Genomic DNA, 18,626 nt, shown 5'->3' with positions numbered 1-18,626 from the left:
CTGAAACAAATTAACTGGGTTTGAATTTCGGCATTGAAATTACTTGCTGACCTTGAGCAAATTGTTAACCTTGTCAAGTCTCAGTTTCCTCATCTGTAAAATGAGAATATTAGCAATTTTTTTTAACGGAGTCTCACTCTGTCGCCCAAACTGGAGTGTAGTGGCATGATCTTGGGTCACTGCAACCTCCACCTCCCAGGCTCAAGCAATTCTCCCACCTCAGCCTCCCGAGTAGCTGGGATTACAGGTGTGCACCACCATGCTTGGCTAATTTTTTCTTTGTATTTTAGTAGAGACGGTTTCACCATGTTGCCCAGAGTGGTTTTGAACTCCTCAGCTCAGGCAATCCACCCGCCTCAGCCTCCCAAAGTGCTGGGATTACAGGCCTGAGCCACCATGCCCAGCCGGAATGTTAACAGTTCATACCACATAACCATAAGTTCTTTATATAGGTTAAATGAAATACTATAAGAAAAAAAAAAAAAAAACACTTAGCACCTTGTCTGCCCAGTAGTAGATGCTTAATAAATACTAGCTCTTACAATGGCTATAGTATGGTAGCTCTTACACACTAAATTGTTAGTTACTGCAGTTGCTCACCCTGGTGTCCCACCATATGACGATGCTGATGCAGCATTGCTGTGTGTACTCTACTTTGCCTGCTGACTTCCCCTTAGCTGACTTCCCCTTTCTGTGATGCATGCAAACTCAGAGGGAAGGTATACCAGTCATTCGCTAATGCAGAGCACTCTTGTTGGACTGATCACTCATAAGTCGCTGCCGTCTTTTAGATGCGGGTTCCAGATAGGGCACCCATCCTTAGTCCCATCGACTGTGGCCAGAAGAGCAGGGTCACATGGTACAAAGCATAAGAAACTCCTTGAAGGAGGCCACAGGGGCACGGCAATCCCTTTAATGCTTCCCCGCAAGGGGCAAGGTAATGAGCAGACACCTTGCTCTGGTAACCCAGGACGAAGTCTGGTTGCCCTCTAAGATGGTTTTTGAAACTTTTGGGAATTAAAAAAATCGGTCCTTTTAATGATTTTGATGTCTATTGGGGATCAGGAAGATGCGTAAGTACATTTCCTTAAATACAACACAACCCTGAAATCATAACACTACCTTTTAAATGCTCAGAAAAAAAGCTACACATTGATACTGACATTATACGCTTGACATTGAAATAGCATTACTCCAGCAGACGTCCGGCAAGGCTTCCAAGGGCATGGTCTGTAGATGACTGGCAAAACAAAAAAAAAGAGCCTGGAATACTCTTACAGTGCAGATTCCTGGGCCATGCTCCTAGATCTACTGAATCAGAATCTCTGTGAACGGGAGGCCTAGGCGTCTGTATTTTAACAAACTCCCCAGGCAATTCTGACCATCACTATTTTTAATTGTTTGTGGGCAGCAGAGGGCAGAAGAGGGTGGACAATGATGAAGGAGAACTCGGAATAGGGAAATTTGTTTTTTCTAGGTGCTAATAAACTCAACCCGAGACAGCTGTGTTCTTCCTGAAGTTGTGGTTAAGTATTGCCCGGGAGTTGGAGTATGCAGGTCTTCTGTAGTTCTGGGGCTCTGTGTGCCACACTGCTGTGTTGCCCTTTGGAAAAGCCCTTCTGGAACTGGAATGAGGATTTGGACCTGAGGAAGAGGAACAGGGTCATACTGAGGACTCTGAAGAAAAACAGTTTATGACTCAATGGAGAAGATTATGGTATGCTCTAAGTCAACAGATATGAAACTATGTTATACCTCCCCTTGTGTTGTAGGAAGATGTTCCAGTGGGCACAAGGCAGGATAGTTTTATGGAAACCGATTTCTATATCTTCAACTCACATAGGTATTTGTTTCTACAATTGGTCTGCCAGAGATTGGGTTGGCGTTTTCCCCTTCGCCTTTCCTTCTTCTTCACAACCTGTCTTCTCCCACTTTGGAAAAGAAAGACCTTTTATCATCCCTTGGAATTGATCAGGCCCCCAGTGACCTGAGAGCTGAAAGACTGGCGGTGTTATGGAAGGAAAAGCAACTGGCAGAGTGACTCTCTTGAAAAGAAATTAATGCTTTAACCAAATGCACTACAACAACCTTCCATCCTTATCTTGTCTTGAAGACTCCTGATAACTTGCATTTTCGCAGTTACTCTGGCCAAATCATCCAAGTTATCTGAGTGTGAAAAGCAAAGAGCAAGGGGTTCTCCAAATTTTGAAATGCATTCACATTAGAATGCATTCATGACCCCACCACCTCCTTGCAGTAGACAGGGGCTTGTCATCCTAATCTGGAATAGTGGGCTGTTCTCCCACTTCAATACAGTATCTACAGTATGGGGCTGGAAAAGTCATCAAAAGCATTAAAGGTATTAGGGGTGTTTACTCCACATTCCTATCTATCTACTGGCCAATTAACATGATTTGCAGCTGAGAAAATAATACTCTTCTCTGTCAGAGATAAATAGGGTCCCCAAATTGTGAAACAAAGGGGAGAGGGGCAATGATGTTTATAAAAGTTATTGCAAACAAATGCACTTCAAAAGGAGCCGTGGTGACAGATTCTGTTTCACAGCGTCCTCTCAATTCTTCTCAGCCTCTCAAGACCCTTCCTCAGACTCAGCTGGGTGTTTTCACCACTGGTCTGCTGCTTCAAGATGTAGTGCAATGTGTGGAATTAATCTAGTCTATAGCCTAGCCCTGCTCTGTCCAATACAGTAGCTATTAAACACTGGAAAGGTGGCTAGCCCCAACAGAGGTGTGTGTGTGTGTATAAAACACACACCAGATTGCAAAGACTTAGCATAAAAAAAGTGAAGTATCTCATTTTTAATTTTTATATTGATAATATAAAATGGAGCTATTTTGGATATGTTGGGTTAAATAAAATATATTATTAAAATTTATTTCACCAGTTTCTTTTTTTTTAATTTTTTTTTATTTTTCTTTTTTCTTTTTCTTTTTTTCTTTTTCTTTTTTTTTTTTTTTTGAGATGGAGTCTTGCTGTGTCTCCCAGGCTGGAGTGCAGTGGCACAATCTCGGCTCACTGCAAGCTCCGCCTGCCGGGTTCACGCCATTCTCCTGCCTCAGCCTCCCGAGTAGCTGGGACTACAGGTGCTCGCCACCACGCCCAGCTAATTTTTTTGTATTTTTTTTTAGTAGAGACGGGGTTTCACCGTGTTAGCCAGGATGGTCTCGATCTCCTGACCTCGTGATCCGCCCGCCTCGGCCTCCCAAAGCACCAGTTTCTTTTTACTTTTTTGCACTGTGGCTACTAGAAAATTTAAAATGACATGTGCCTCCCATTGGTGGCTCACATTATATTTCTATTGGACTGTCTGTCAGTCTGGACTGTGGGTTGAGCAGCCTCAGGGACAGGTTGATGGGGATGTGGAAGTCCAGGCCTGATTGGTAAGGGAAGTTGGGGTGATTTGGGGCTGGCAGTGACCCCTCTTCCTGAAAAGAGGTATATTTGTGACAATTGCAGCATGTGGAGCCCAGGCTAACAGATTGTAATCCTGCCTCCCTTCTGGTTCTAATACTTAACCTCAAAGGAACCTTAATATTTAAACCAAATGGCATGTGAGATTTCAGTAAGCTGATGGATTGCTCTCCATTCAGCCATCTCAGAAATCCCACTGAGGTCTCTGCACAGCGAGTTCCAGTTGCCGCCATATCCCAGTGAAAGTCTGGCGCAGCACTGATGAGCTGATGAGATTTTTTTCACTTGTTTGATATTAAATAGGAAAGCCTTTCGAATTAAACGTTTACAGATAGTGTGAAAATTGGAAGTGTGAGTTTTAGCTGAGCCAACTACAGCAGATCGAAAGATTGCACTTGCCTGCTGGTGAGAGAACAGTGTTTCTGGCTGCCGTTGTTAGCTCCACCACCACTTTGGGGAAGCGGAAGCTGGTTGCCAGCTTACTCCTTTCCAGAGGTGAATTACTCATACACTGAGTCCACCAGGCTTACGCTATTGTGGATACAGCTCTGTTCTAAACATCATTACCTATGACAGCAACAACTTACTGGCCTAAGCCAAGAATTTAGAGCTTTTGGATGATGAGGCTGAGCCCATTTCAGAACTTGATGCCAGACATTATGCAGGGCCTCTGCGTGGGTCCCTCAAATACTAATGACAACAACAATGATAATAACAGCAAATACATATGGAGCACTTACTCTGTGCTTTAAATATATTAGCTCACTTCATCTTCAGCCTTATATGACAGAAAGCATTTTTAAAAAAATATTATTCTGTTTTGTTGTTTTGATTTGTCTTTTAAGTTGCCTAAGGTGACATAATAAGTGGTAGAGCCAGCTGTAAACCCAGGGTTTCTGACCAAAGCCCACACTCAGAACCATACTGCCATTCTTACAGAGAATAAACATTAAAATCTCAGCAGTGATTGTCAGAAATGGCAAAATGACAAATTAGAACATCTTCAGTCATTCAGGGGGACATTGATTCACATGTGTGTGAATCAATGGCCCAAGGGTAAATGCTTTTTATTCCAATATGGCTTTTTGGACAAAAAGGACGAGACCAGGTCTCTAGTAAGGATACTAGTGCACACAGACCTACCTGAGAATGGCTTCCAGAGTTTATCTTAGTAGAATCTTCCTAAAATTGGAGGTCACAGGGCATAGACAAGGCAATCTTTCTTTCACTATGAAACTCTTTCTTCAAATAAAATCACGTCCTTAGATTAAATGTAGGTATAAAAAGGGGAGCTACTCAGACCTCCATGAGCTCAGCATTTTTTTTTTTTTTTTTCCTTGAGACAGAATCTCGCTTGCTCTGTCACAGAGGCTGGAGTGCAGTGGCACGATCTCAGCTCACTGCAACCTCTGCCTCCTGGGTTCAAGTGATTCTCCTGTCTCAGCCTCCCGAGCAGCTGGGATTACAGGTGCACACCACCATGCCCGACTAATTTTTTGTATTTTTAGTAGAGACGGGGTTTCGCCATGTTGGCCAGGCTGGTCTTGAACTCCTGACCGTAGGTGATCCACCTGCCTCGGCCTCCCAAAGTGCTAGGATTACAGGCATGAGCCACCCCTCCCGGCCCAGCTCATCTATTTCAGCTCCCACAGTATGGCCCCAGGGAACCACACACAGCCCATTCATTGTCCATGCCAAACAATGCAAAACTACTGGGGAACTGGATTAGGAGATCTAGAGTTGAATTCTACTTCTGCCACTTAACCACTCACATGGGCCTCACTTAGCCTTTGTTCAGTCATTCCTCCCATTAGGTAGCTAAATTCAACCACAATTCCTTAGAAAAAGAAAGTTGGTCAAATTGAGCTTTCCTAAAAAGAATCTTCTCTCAGTCCATGTGTGAAAAAGGGAAAGTCTTGTCTTACTGGTTTTTGTTTTGTTTTGTTTTGTTTTGTTTTTACCATGCCTCTTTCTTGAATTGGAGTAAATAGCCAATCCCTAAATTGAACTCTCACCTCTGACAAAGTTCCTTGCCTTACCAATTCCCTGTGGAGGGTGAAGTAGACCATGGCAAAGATTCTCCACATGACTCTTTCCTGAAAAGAAACACAAAGCACTGGGAAAGAGTACGGGGAAATCAGAGATTGAGCAAGGATTGAAGAGGAACCTGAGAGCTAAATGGACCATGGAGCTGCCCCTGCAGTCAGAAGACTTTTTAGAGAGGCAAAGGAATTTCTTTTGCACACCCCTTCCCCAGCCATAAACTTCCTTTTCTTTTCCAAAATTCCCGAAGAGGACATATCAGGAAGAGGGTGCTGTGAACTTTTGGGCTCCATGGAGAAAACTTATCTTTTTAAATCAATAGAAAGTGCCTATGGATGGATGAACAGAAAGAACAACATTTGAGAAGGCTTTAGAATAAAAGAGAATCCTTCCCTTAGCTGAGAAGCTTATAGAAGAGCAAGATTAGAGCTACTGCAGGATTAACTTTCTACTTCTATTGTCCTTGTACCAGGCTGTCATATCTGATGCCAAATTAGAACAAGAGGAGTTTGCTACATGGTGTCTTCCATGAGGCACCATGCTCAAGACTGTCAAATCTACAAAAACAAATACATATATAAAGCCTTAAAGCATGGATCCTGATTTGAGGGGTTTGCTGGGAATTTAGACTTAGAAAACTGAAACCATGCAGGGTGATGAGAGGAGCTGTGATAACTTTTCAGGGTACATGTGCTGTCATTCAGAGAGTGCACATGCTCAGTTCTCTAGAAGGATTTCAGACTACGATAAGATAGATGGAGAGTTGTGTGGTGTGTTAGGTGCTGACCAAGAGGGGTACTTAAAGCCTCTGTCCTCTTAGGGTGCACACACTTGTGCTTCATAGATCCCTTCCTGGCTTCCCATGAACTGGTCACCCTTTTTGTGGATTTCATTAATCCTTCTGGGCCTGTCATGTCTTACTTTTCAAAGAATCGCTGTTGGCTATAGTACATACAGAGTCTCTTCAATAACTTAGCTAACCCTTGAATCTTTAACTTTTAAGTAACTTATTAGGTTTGATGCAAATAGAGGGAGAAACTATGTTAGCCTGTTGTCAATACACTGTGCTGAGGACATTCCCCAACATGTGTTAATTCTGCAGCTCACTTAACTTTTCCAGATGCGGCTGGCTGGGCTGCCAAGTTGGTGACATTGCAGATGGATGGCCACAGCCTCACTGTAGGCAGATGAACATGGGTACCTTTGATGTGATGGGGTGACTCTTTTCATCTATTAGCCAGAAGGAAAAGCTATTTTCTGCTGTAGAGTTCTCAGTTCACTCCCACCTCAAGGAGACCGTATAATCCTCAGCATACTCTAGTACTCAGAACCGGGGTCTGGGGCTCTCATCCCTACTCACTGAGTGTGTAGCCAGTAGTGCCTGTCAAATCAGAATAAAACTAATCCAAGGAGAGCTGTAAGAGAAGCTTCAGAGAAGGCTGTTTTCTTAAAGGGGGATGCTGTTTCATATATGAAAATGGTTGCATTTCACCTGTATAATCAAATGTCATCCTAAGCACACAAAACAAGGCACCCATGTCTTTTACACAGTAGATATATTTTATACTCCCTATATCCATATCGTGCATATACAAATTTCAGAGTATAACAACTCTCCTATTCCAGGGAGGAAATCAGTGATATCAAAATCTAAAGAAGAGAAAGTGCTCTTTAGCCTTCCATCTTCCTGGCAGATAAAGGTAGGAAAAGAAGTTTCAGGTTTTCTTCTTCAGCAGGACAGGGACCTTCTTTAACAAGAAGGAGAACATATACATTACAGCCTTGGTTTAAAATATGCTCCATTATTTGGTATGTAAGCAAATTATTGAACCTCTAGACATTTTGGTTTCCTCATCTGGAAAACTGGAGTAATACTCTGCAGGAATGTGGTGAGAGCAAAGACCACACATGTAGAGAGCCACAGCATAATACTTGCCACATAATGGGTCCTCCATATTGACAGCCATTTGTAAGAGTATAATGGAAATCCTTTTTTTGCTTCTAGTTCAGTACGAGGTTCATAAGACTGGTCATTAATGAGCCTATAGAAGCTTGGATGTTTAGAAGTTACATTTGGGCCGGGCACGGTGGCTCACGCCTGTAATCCCAGCACTTTGGGAGGCCAAGGCGGGTGGACCACCTGAGGTCAGGAGTTCAAGACCAGCCTGACCAACATGGAGAAATCCCATCTCCACTAAAAATACAAAATTAGCCAGGTGTGGTGGCACACGCCTGTAATCCCAGCTACTCAAGAGGCTGAGGCAGGAGAATCACCTGAACACGGAGGGCGGAGGTTGCAGTGAGCTGAGATCGCACCACTGCACTCCAGCCTGGGTGACAGAGTAGAGTGAGACTCCCGCTCAAGAAAAAAAACAAAAACAAAAACAAGCAACAACAACAAAACACTATATTTGTAAGCAATTGATTTGGGAAAGTTAATTGTTAAAAAACACATTGTTATACCTTATTAACAATTCACTCTGGAGTTGGTTCTTTTAAACTGAAAATTAAAATCGCATTGTGATTCTAATATTTTATTTAGATAAATTCAGGGCCCTTGCAGTTCTTAGGACACACCTGTTACCTTTGAAAGCTATGTTTGGGTATAGTAAAGTTCATACAGACCTAAGGAATCGAAGTAGAGACACGGTTTCAGAGTAATGTTTAGTAAAATTACTTTTATACTTGTGTATCCCTGCAAAAGAGTAATTGGGCTCGGCTAGGCACGGTGGCTCATGCCTGTAATCCCAGCACTTTGGGAGGCTGAGGCAGGCAGATTACCTGAGGTCTGGAGTTCAAGACCAGCCTGGCCAACATGGCGAAACCCCGTCTCTACTAAAAATACAAAAATTAGCCGGGCATGGTTGCGGGCGCCTGTAATCCCAGTTACTCAGGCGGCTGAGGCAGGAGAATTGCTTGAACCTGGGATGCAGAGGTTGCAGTGAGCCAAGATCATGCCATGGCACTCTAGCTTTGGGGAAAAGAGCAAGACCCTATCTCAAAACCAAAACAAAACAAAAAGAGTAATTGGGCTTATCAGATAATATAAAGTCCTTGTCCAAAATGTTTTGTGTTTAATGTGGAGTATGGGAGTGTGACTCAGCTCCTTCAATGGGTAACAATAATTAACAATGATACTTCTCTCTTCTCTATTAAATCACAGAATTACCAAATAGAGAGTTGAAAGGCAATAGAGAAATCTAGCCCAACATCCTCACTTTATAAATAGGAAAACAAAGACAGTGGTAGATTGTGTTCTTTCTTCATTATTATTCGTTTCTTCTCACCCTCACCATGCTTCCCTGCCCCATTGCCTATAAGCCTGGCCAATGGAACATGGGTGGATATGGCATTTGCTTCAGAGCAGAAACTTTAGGCGCAATTGTGTGGCTTGGCTGGGTCCTCTTATTTCAGCCCTCCACCAGGAGAAGAGCATATCCTGTGTGCTCACCTTCAGTGTGGATTTTGGTATAAAGCAAGACTACAGCCAGTCCTTGTCCTTTATGTAATATGAGCAAGAAATAAATGCTTTTCTAACTTCTTGAGACATTAGGTTTGCTTGTTTTATTTATTTTTAATTTTTATTTATTTTTTTCCAAGACAGAGTCTCGCTCTGTCGCCCAGGCTGGAGTGCAATGGCATGATCTCGGCTCACTGCAAGCTCCGCCTCCCGGGTTCACGCCATTCTCCTGCCTCAGCCTCCTGAGTAGCTGGGACTACAGGCGCCTGCCACCACGCCCGGCTAATTTTTTGTATTTTTAGTAGAGACGGGGTTTCACCGTGTTAGCCAGGATGGTCTCGATCTCCTGACCTCGTGATCTGCCTGCCTCGGCCACCCAAAGTGCTGGGATTACGGGCGTGAGCCACCGCGCCCGGCCTGGGTTGCTTGTTTTATAACTTAACTTAGTGAAAACTGACTAATACGATGGCCCAGGAGGTTGAAATGATTCACTCAAAGTCACATAGGTACCGTTACACCGCCTGAGTTAGAACACAAATATCCTGATCAGAAGTTCTCTAATAGACTTCAGCTTAGCAGGTATGTCTCCCAAACCTGGTAGTGCTTGGTGCAAAACAAGTACTCATGAGTGAATCAATGATGAATGAAACAGGAACTTAAGTTCCTATTGAGCCGCTTTGATATGTATCTAGTTCGGTGCTTTGTCACATAGCTAGTAAGTGACAGAAACAGACACCTACACTCTTTTGAACTCCAAAGCCTGGGTGCTTTCCACTGCTCCAAAGTTTCTTTGCTGGAGACAGAAATGACATTTTGGGCCATTTATGGACAATTGAAATATATACAATGGTGTGACAGCAAGTCCCCTCCAAGGGGATAAGCTGGAATAGCTTCCCACACTGTAAGTGACAGCCACTGGCATGCTAGGATCAGGTCATACTCCTGAGATGCCAGTTTCTTCAGTCCTCAGAGTGTGGGGGTGCAGTCTGGGGCCAGCTCCCACAGGTGGAGAGCAGCCTCATTACTCCTATATGCCATGCAATTATCATCATTTTCTGTATGTGATGCAAAATGACATTAAAAAATTAGGGACACTGGGCTGGGCACAGTGGCTCAAACCTGTAATCCCAGCACTTTTGGAGGCTGAGGCAGGCAGATCACCTGAGGTCAAGAGTTCAAGACCAGCCTAGGCAACATGGTGAAACCGCGTCTCTACTAAAAATACAAAAATTAGCTGGCCGTGGTGGCACACGTCTGTAGTCCCAGCTACTTGGGAGGCTGAAGCAGGAGGATCCCTTGAACTCGGGAGGTGGAGGTTGCAGTGAGCCAAGATTGTACCACTGTACTCCAGCCTGGGCAACAGAGAGAGACTCAGTCTAAAAAAAAAAAAAAAAAAAAATTTAGGGACACCCTCAGTGAGAATTAGTAGTTCTAGGTCAATCTAGCCACTTTGTGGATACATGATTTTTAGAAAACCTTTTCAGCCAAATTTTCACTGGATCCTGTCTTTACTGTTTTGTTATACACATTTTCCATTTGTCCTGAATCCTTCACTTACTACATTTGATTGGAGTTTCTGTAAATCACCTTAAATTTCTTGTAGAAAGTCAGAAGCAATTGAGGCAAGTTTCGACTGTAATTACAAGTGAGTTTATTGAGTTTATTAAGCTGGGAGCATTGACATATGAATGAAGAAACAGAATGTAGTATATATACATGGTGGAATATCATTTAGCCTTAAAAAAGGACCATGCTACAAGATGGATGAACCTTGGTAACATTATGCTAAGTGAAATAAGCCACAAAAAGACACATGCTATATAATTTCACGTATATTAGCTATCCAGAATAGTCAAACTCATAGAAATAGAAAGTAGAATGGTGGCTGCCAGGGGCTGGGAAGAGTGGTAAAATGGGCAGTTTTTGTTTAATGGGTAGAGAGTTTCAGTTTTGCAAGATGAAAATGTTTTAGAGATTGGTTGCACAACAATGCGAATATACTTAACATTACTGAACTGTACACTTAAAGATTGTTAAGAGGGTAAATTTTATATTATGTGTATTTACCTCAATTTTTACAAAAGAACATATAGTAAAATTGTGCTATTAACTCTAAACAGAGGCTTCAGTTAAGCTGTTGCAAGATGTGCTATTGCTGGCCGGGCACTGTGGCTCACGCTTGTAATCCCAGCACTTTGGGAGGCCGAGGCGGGCGGATCACGAGGTCAGGAGATCGAGACCACGGTGAAACCCCGTCTCTACTAAAAAATACAAAAAATTAGCTGGGCGTCGTGGCAGGCACCTGTAGTCCCAGCTACTCAGAGAGGCTGAGGCAGGAGAACGGTGTGAACCCGGGAGGCGGAGCTTGCAGTGAGCAGAGATGGCGCCACTGCACTCCAGCCTGGGTGACAGCGAGACTCCGTCTCAAAAATAAATAAATAAATAAAAAATAAAAAAGATGTGCTATTGCTGTGGTGTTGGAAGCATAAAACATACTACCTGACTGCTACATTGTTTCTTAGAGTGAATCACAAAGTCCTGTTGATTCTCCCAGCAAAATATCTTCTGAATAGGGCTGACTACATCATTCACGGAGTCCAGAGCAAAATGAAAATTCCGAGTCCTTTATTCAAAAAGCAGTATTCCTAAAAGTACCAAAATATAAAGTTTTTTTCCTTTATTCTATGTAAAAAGCTTGTTTTCAACTTGCCATGGTGTTTTTTATTTGCAATTTACTATCTTTCTAAGTAAAGAAAAATTTAAACTTGAAATTTTACCATTCATTTTTATAATGTACAAGGCCATTTTTAAATGCAAATATAAAAGCTACCTTTTATGTAAAATTGCCAAAATAACAGTTTATATTTTGTAGCTCACAAATGCATTTGAGTTTCAGGTTCTTACCAGAATGGTGAAAACACCGTATAAAAGGAACTCACAGGTTTTTTTTCTTAATCTTTTAATTGTCATTTTATAGCTCCCTACCACAGCTGCCCCCTACCCTTTGATGACAACGTTTCCAGGCTTCAGGGGGACCAGAGAACAAAGCTGGGGCCTGGCAGCCCCACAACGCTGCCAGCCGGGGAGAACAAGTCACAGTTACAAATTATCACAACAATTAGCTCCTGTACTTGGGGGATCAGCAAATTAAGGAGGCCCCAGCTCCTCATTGTACAGGGGGCTATTTGGCAGTGACCTTGCTCTGGAGACGATAATATTCCTTCAGCCTGAGGGAATTGATGTCAATGGACCCGGTGGCATCAATTGGCTCATAATCACCCTGCACGTTCATGCTCACCTGCTCTTCGTTGTAGAGAGACAGTGGGGACTCCTGGCCAAGGATGTACACCTGGCCCTTGAGAATGGACACCTGCACTTTCCCTTCCACTTGCTCCTGGGACTTGGCCATGCAGTGGCAGACAAATTCACACTCAGAGCTGTACCAGAAACCGGTATCCACCAGCTCAGCAAATTTCAAGCCCAGGCCTTGTTTGATTTTGTGCACTTTCTGGTCCATGGTGAAGGCCTTGGTGTCTAAATGAGCGAGGTAAAGGATGGTGCCTGCTGGGGCCTGGTAGATACCTCGGGACTTCATTCCAATGAAGCGGTTCTCCATGATGTCAATACGGCCCACACCCTGCTTGCCTACGACTTCATTCAGGTACACGAAGAGCTCCAAGGAGGTCTGGTGGGTGGTGCCATCCTTGACGTTGGTCACCTTCACGGGGACTCCTTTTTTGAACTCTATCTCGAGAATGTCAGGGGTGTTGGGGACTTTGGCCGGGTCCTGGGTCTTGGTGTAGAGACCTGGAGGTGCTTGGTTCTTGGGGTTCTCCGGGATTCCAGCCTCGTAGCTGATGTGCATGAGGTTCTCATCCACGCTCCACGAGTTCTTGGGAGTGACCGGGATGGGAATCCTGTGTTGCTTTGCATATCCCATCAGGTCATTGCGGCCCTTGAGCTGGTTGTAGAATTTGGGCATCCTCCAGGGAGCAATGACCTTTATCTGGGGGGCCAGCGAGTAGCAGATGAGCTCAAACCTGACCTGATTGTTCCCATTTCCCGTGGCGCTGTGGGACATATACTGGGCCCCCTTCCACTGGGTGATTTCCATTTGTATGCAGGCGATGCAGGGCCTGGCGAGAGAGGTGCCCAGAAGGTAGTGGTCCTCATACAGTGCACTGGACTGGATGGTCGGCCAGATGAACTCCTCCACAAATTCCCTGCTGACATCCTCAATGAACACCTTTTTAGCCCCAAACTTCAGTACTTTCTTCCTGGCTTCCTCGAGGTCTGCCAATGTTGGCCAGGTAGGCAGTGATGTCATAGCCTTGTTCCTTCAGCCACAGGAGGATGTAGGAGGTGTCTAGGCTGCCACTGTAGGCCAGAAACATGGAGCCTTTGGTGGACATAGCGTCTGAGATTGGAGGCATGACTTCCTGTCGTCCAGAATCTGTCTTCACAGTGCAGTGAACCACTCGGGTTCAGGCAGCGGTGACAGGTGACAGAGCAGGCAGAACTCACCTGTTTTTATATGCACCCCTTCTAACTTTCTACCTTTGGCTCACTGATGAGTCAAAAAGGACTTTAGAAGGCTTTTTTTTTTTTTTTTTAAATTATACTTTAGGGTTTTAGGGTACATGTGCACAATGTGCAGGTTTGTTACATATGTATCCATGTGCCATGTTGATTTCCTGCACCCATTAACTCGTCATTTAGCATTAGGTGTATCTCCTAACGCTGTCCCTCCCCCCTCCCCCCACCCCACAACAGTCCCCGGAGTGTGATGTTCCCCTTCCTGTGTCCATGAGTTCTCATTGTTCAATTTTTGGAACCAACCCAAATGTCCAACAACAATAGACTGGATTAAGAAAATGTGGCACATATACACCATAGAAGGCTTTTAAAGAAGGATACTCAAGAATAAAGAAGAAAACAAAACTATGGGTTGCCCTACCCTCTCTCTTTTCTAATTTGTCATTTTCAGCCTACATGGTTGACTGATACAGGAAAGTAACAAAGGTGAGAAAGGATGTGATAGAGTTCCTTGTTAGTCCATGTTTCTTAGAATGCCCTTGCCTTCTTTCTGTGTTCTGACCAAGACTGAACAGAAAGCGTGGCTCGTCAGGTTTATCAGAGCCTCTGCTTACTCAGTCATGGAGGTAACATACTTGCCTTGTACTCAATTTGTATCACACTGAGCTGCAATGCATTATGGGTCCACTGGGAATCTGTGCTCATGGGGCATCTTGAATGTTCTATGCACACAGGGAGGCAAGGGATGGCAAGGAATGACAGAACAAGATTATGCCTGTATTGTCTGCTCATGCATATGGTCCATTGTCTCATTGAACTTCACTTACAAAATACAAATTTATTAAGAATTTCAGCGCAATGATAGCGGGGAATTAAACGAAGTGCAGGAGCCTTTGGAGTTCACAGGCCTATGAAGTCGGCCCTGTTTCTGACTCCATCTCTTGCTTTCCATTCCTGCAGCCACCATTCTAATTCCAACTTTCCTTATCTTACAACTCAAGGATCAATAGATTTCTAAACTGGTTCCCTGACTCTCACTTCCTTCTCTTCTAAAGTATCCTATAAATCAGGGGTCCCTGATTTATAACTGGTCTGTGACCCAAGGCCACAGACCAGTACCAGTCCATGTCCTGTTAAGAACTAGGCCACACTGCAAGGGGTGAGCAGCGGGTGAGGGAGCATTGTGGCCTAAGAACTTCCTCCTGTCAGATCAGCCATGGCATTAGATTCTCATAGGAGCACGAACCCTATTATGAACTGTGCATATGAGGGATCTAAGTTGCGTGCTCCTTATGAGAATCTAATGCCTCTGACACCATCCTCCCCAGTCTGTGGAAAAATTGTCTCCTAGAAAACCAGTCCCTGGTGCCAAAAATATTGGGCATTGCTGCTATAAATTATTGCCAGTTTGATTTTCCTAAAGCAATACTTGCACACATGACTTCGCTGCTTCAGTCCTTCAGTGGTATCCCACTGTCTATCAGGCTCAAACTCTTAATCACAAAATTCAGGGCCTTCCACATTCTGGCCTTAACCCAATTTTTTTAAATCTTTCTTTCCCTCTGCACACTTGACCTCTATCCAGATACATCCAATCAAGCAGAACAAATAGATTATGTCAGAGTTTGGGACACACTACCCCAAAATATGGCACCTGGAAACTGAGAAAATAGCAGACACAGAAAGGTTGCTCTCTGACTTTCCCCCATCTTTCTGTGTGAGAACTGGCCAAAAAGGAATTCTCCGACCTACCTTCCCTGCATTAGGTCATAAGACCCTCATGTGTCAACTGTCCTACCCTATACCCAGAGGAAAGGAATGCTACACAGAGAGGCCATTAAGAATCTCAACAAGCAGGACTTGCTGAGTTCCTTTTATTTTATTTTATTTTATTTTATTTTTTTGAGACGGAGTCTCACTCTGTTGCTCAGGCTGGAGTGCAGTGGAGTGATCTTGGCTCACTGCAACCTCCCCAACCCAGGTTCAAGCTATTCTCCTGCCTCAGCCTCCCGAGTAGCTGAGATTACAGGCACCCACCACTATGCCCAGCTAATTTTTTGTATTTTTAGTAGAGATGGGGTTTCACCATGTTGGCCAGGCTGGTCTCGAACTCCTGACCTTGTGATTTGCCTGCCTCAGCCTCCCAAAGTGCTGGGATTACAGGTGTGAGCCACCACGCCCAGCTTCCCCTTTAGTTTATTATCATCAGATCACACCCCCTTTTTATCCAATCACATTTCTACATGTCTCCCTTGTTCGTCGAATGTAAGCATAAAAAGACAGTGTTCCCTGGGTCTTTGGATCTTCATTTCTGAAGGCTCCCGTGTCACATAAATCTTGGTTGAATAAATGTGTTATGATTTGTTCATCTGTATTTTATTAACTGGGATGCCAGCCACGCCCCTTGTGATGGATGAGGAAAAAGTATTACCTTCTCTCCCCTACAATTGCTAACACCAATTGTGATGGTTAATATTAAGGGTCTAATTGATTGAATTAAAAGATGCAAAGTATTGTTCCTGAGTGTCTGGGAGGGTGTTGCCAGAGGAGATTAACATTTCAGTCAGTGGACAGAGAGAGGCAGACACACCCTTAGTGTGGGTGGGTACCATCCAATCAGCTGCTAGCATGGCTAGAAAAAGCAGGCGGAAGAAGGTGGAATGAGTCGACTTGCTGAGTCTTCTGGCCTTTACCTTTCTCTCCTGTGCCGGATGCTTCCTGCCCTTGAACATCTGACTTTAGCTTCTTTGGCTTTTGGACTCTTGGACTTACACCAGTGGTTTGCCAGGGCCTTGAGTGCTTTCCACCACAGACTGAAGGCTGCATTGTCAGTTTCCCTACTTTTGAGGTTTGGGGACCTGGACTGAGCTATTACTGGCTTCCTTGTTCCTCAGCTTGCAGATGGCCCATCGTGAGACTTCACCCTGTGATCGTGTGAGTCAATTCTCCTTAATAAACTCGCTTTCATATATACATAAATCCTATTAGTTCTGTCCCTCTAGAGAACCCTGACTAATTCACCAACCCATTGTCAATATAATACAGCAAAATCAAGTTCATTCCTCAAAGCCAGATTTTACTCTTCAGTGAAATATTCCTTAACCACCCCAGCCCACAGTAGTCACATTTTTTACTTGTAGTAGGCTGAGTAATGGCCACTGAAAGACATCAAACCCTATTCCCAAGAACCTATAAGTGTTACCTTAAAAGAAAAAAGTATCTTTGCAGATGTGATTAGGCTAAGGATATTGACATGGAGAGATTTCCCTGGGTTATCTAGGTGGGCTTGGATATCCAATAGTGAGTGAAAATACTATCTTTTCTCCATGTATTGTCTTTCATTTTTGGTGTGGGGGTGGGCTGCTTTATTCTGTTCTATTGATGTATTTGTCTATTCTTTTACCAATATCACATTGTCTTGATTACTGTAGCTTTATAGTAAGTCTTGAAGTTGGGTAGTGTCAGTCCTCCAACTTTGTTCTTCTTCAATATTGTGTTGGCTATTCTGAGTATTTTACCTCTTCATATAAACTTTAGAATCAGTTTGTGGACATCCATAACATTTACTGGAGTTTTGACTGGATTGCATTATATCTACAGGTCAAGTTCAAAGAATTGATATATTGACAGTATTGAGTCTTCCTATACATCAACATGGTTTCATTTCTCAGAGTTTTGTAGCTTTCTCATATAGATCTTGTACATATTCTGCTAGATTTTTACCTATTTAATTTTTTGGTGTGCACACGTAAGTTGTATTAAGTTTCAAATTCCACTGTTCATAGCTGGTATATAGGAAAGGAGTTAAATTGTGTATAATAACCTTGTATCCTGCAACCTTGCTATAATCACTTACTAGTTCTAGGGTTTTTTTTTTTAAATCAACTCCTTTGGATTTTCTGCATAGATGATCATGTAATCTGTGAACAGAGACAGTTTCATTTCTTTGTTTGCAATCTGTATACCTTTTATTTCTTTTTCTTGTTGCATTGGCTAGTATTTCCAGTGTAATGTTGAAAACGAATGGTAACAGGGGACATCTTTATCTTGTTCCTGGTCTTAGTGGGAAAGCCTCTAGTTTCTTGCTATTAATGATGATGTTAACTATAGGTTTTTGGTAATTATCCTTTATCAATTTGAATAAGTTCCCTTCTATTCCTCGTTTACTGAGAGGTTTTATCATTAATGGGTTTTGAACTTTGAAGTCAAATTCTTTTTCTGCAACTATTGATATGATCATGCAAATTTTCTTTTTTAGCCTGTAGATGTGATGGATTGTATTAATTGATCTTCAAATGATGAACAAACTTTGCATACCTGTGATAAATCCCACTTGGTCATGGTGTATAATATTTTTCATGTGCAGTTAGATCTGATTTGCTAGTATTTTACTGAGGATTTGTGCATCTATCTTCATGAGAGATATTGATCTGTAGTTTTCTTTTCCTGTGATGTCTTTATCTTATTAAAGTATCAGGATAGAGGATCATTCCAAGATGGCTGAATAGGAACAGCTCTGGTCTGCAACTCCCAGCATAATCGATGCAGAAGATGGGTGATTTCTGCATTTCCAACTGAGGTACCTGGTTCATCTAACTGGGACTGGTTGGACAGTGGGTGCAGACCATGGAGGGTGAGCCAAAGCAGGGCGGGGCATCACCTCATCTGGGAAGCACAAGGGGTTGGGGGATTTCCCTTTCCTAGCCAAGGGAAGCCGTGACAGATGGTACCTGGAAAATTGGGAAACTCCCACCCTAATACTGCACTTTTCCAACAGTCTTAGCAAATGGCACACCAGGAGATTATATCCCATGCCTGGCTCAGCAGGTCCCATGCCCACAGAGCCTTGCTCACTGCTAGCACAGCAGTCCAAGGTCAAACTGCAAGGTGGCAGCCTGGGCTGGAGGAGGGGTGTCCACCATTGCTGAGGCTTGAGAAGGTAAACAAAGTGGTCACAAAGCTCAAACCTGGTGGAGCCCACCACAGCGCAATGAGGCCCGCCTGCCTCTGTAGACTCCATCTCTGGGGGCAGGGCATAGCTGAACAAAAGGCAGCAGAAACTTCCATAGACTTAAACGTCCCTGTCTGACAGCTCTGAAGAGAGCAGTGGTTCTCCCAGCACAGAGTTTGAGCTCTAAGAATGGACAGACTGCCT

The 18,626-nt window shown here is 43.5% G+C and overlaps 1 protein-coding gene across 1 annotated transcript; it reads right to left on the bottom strand.

Annotated features, from left to right (window-relative positions):
- Window positions 1-12,116: 12,116 nt before the first annotated feature.
- On the bottom strand, window positions 12,117-13,347 carry LOC116462617 (argininosuccinate synthase-like). Its single transcript, XM_032754114.1, is given in 2 exon segments — window positions 12,117-13,230; window positions 13,232-13,347. Coding segments are annotated over 2 exon segments (1,230 nt in total).
- Window positions 13,348-18,626: the final 5,279 nt, after the last annotated feature.

Source organism: Hylobates moloch, unplaced genomic scaffold (genome assembly GCF_009828535.3).
Source record: "Hylobates moloch isolate HMO894 unplaced genomic scaffold, HMol_V3 SCAFFOLD_23, whole genome shotgun sequence".
Classification (NCBI taxonomy): Eukaryota; Metazoa; Chordata; class Mammalia; order Primates; family Hylobatidae; genus Hylobates; species Hylobates moloch.
The sequence above is the reverse complement of the archived record's forward strand: the minus strand, read 5'-3'. Positions and strand labels throughout refer to the sequence as shown.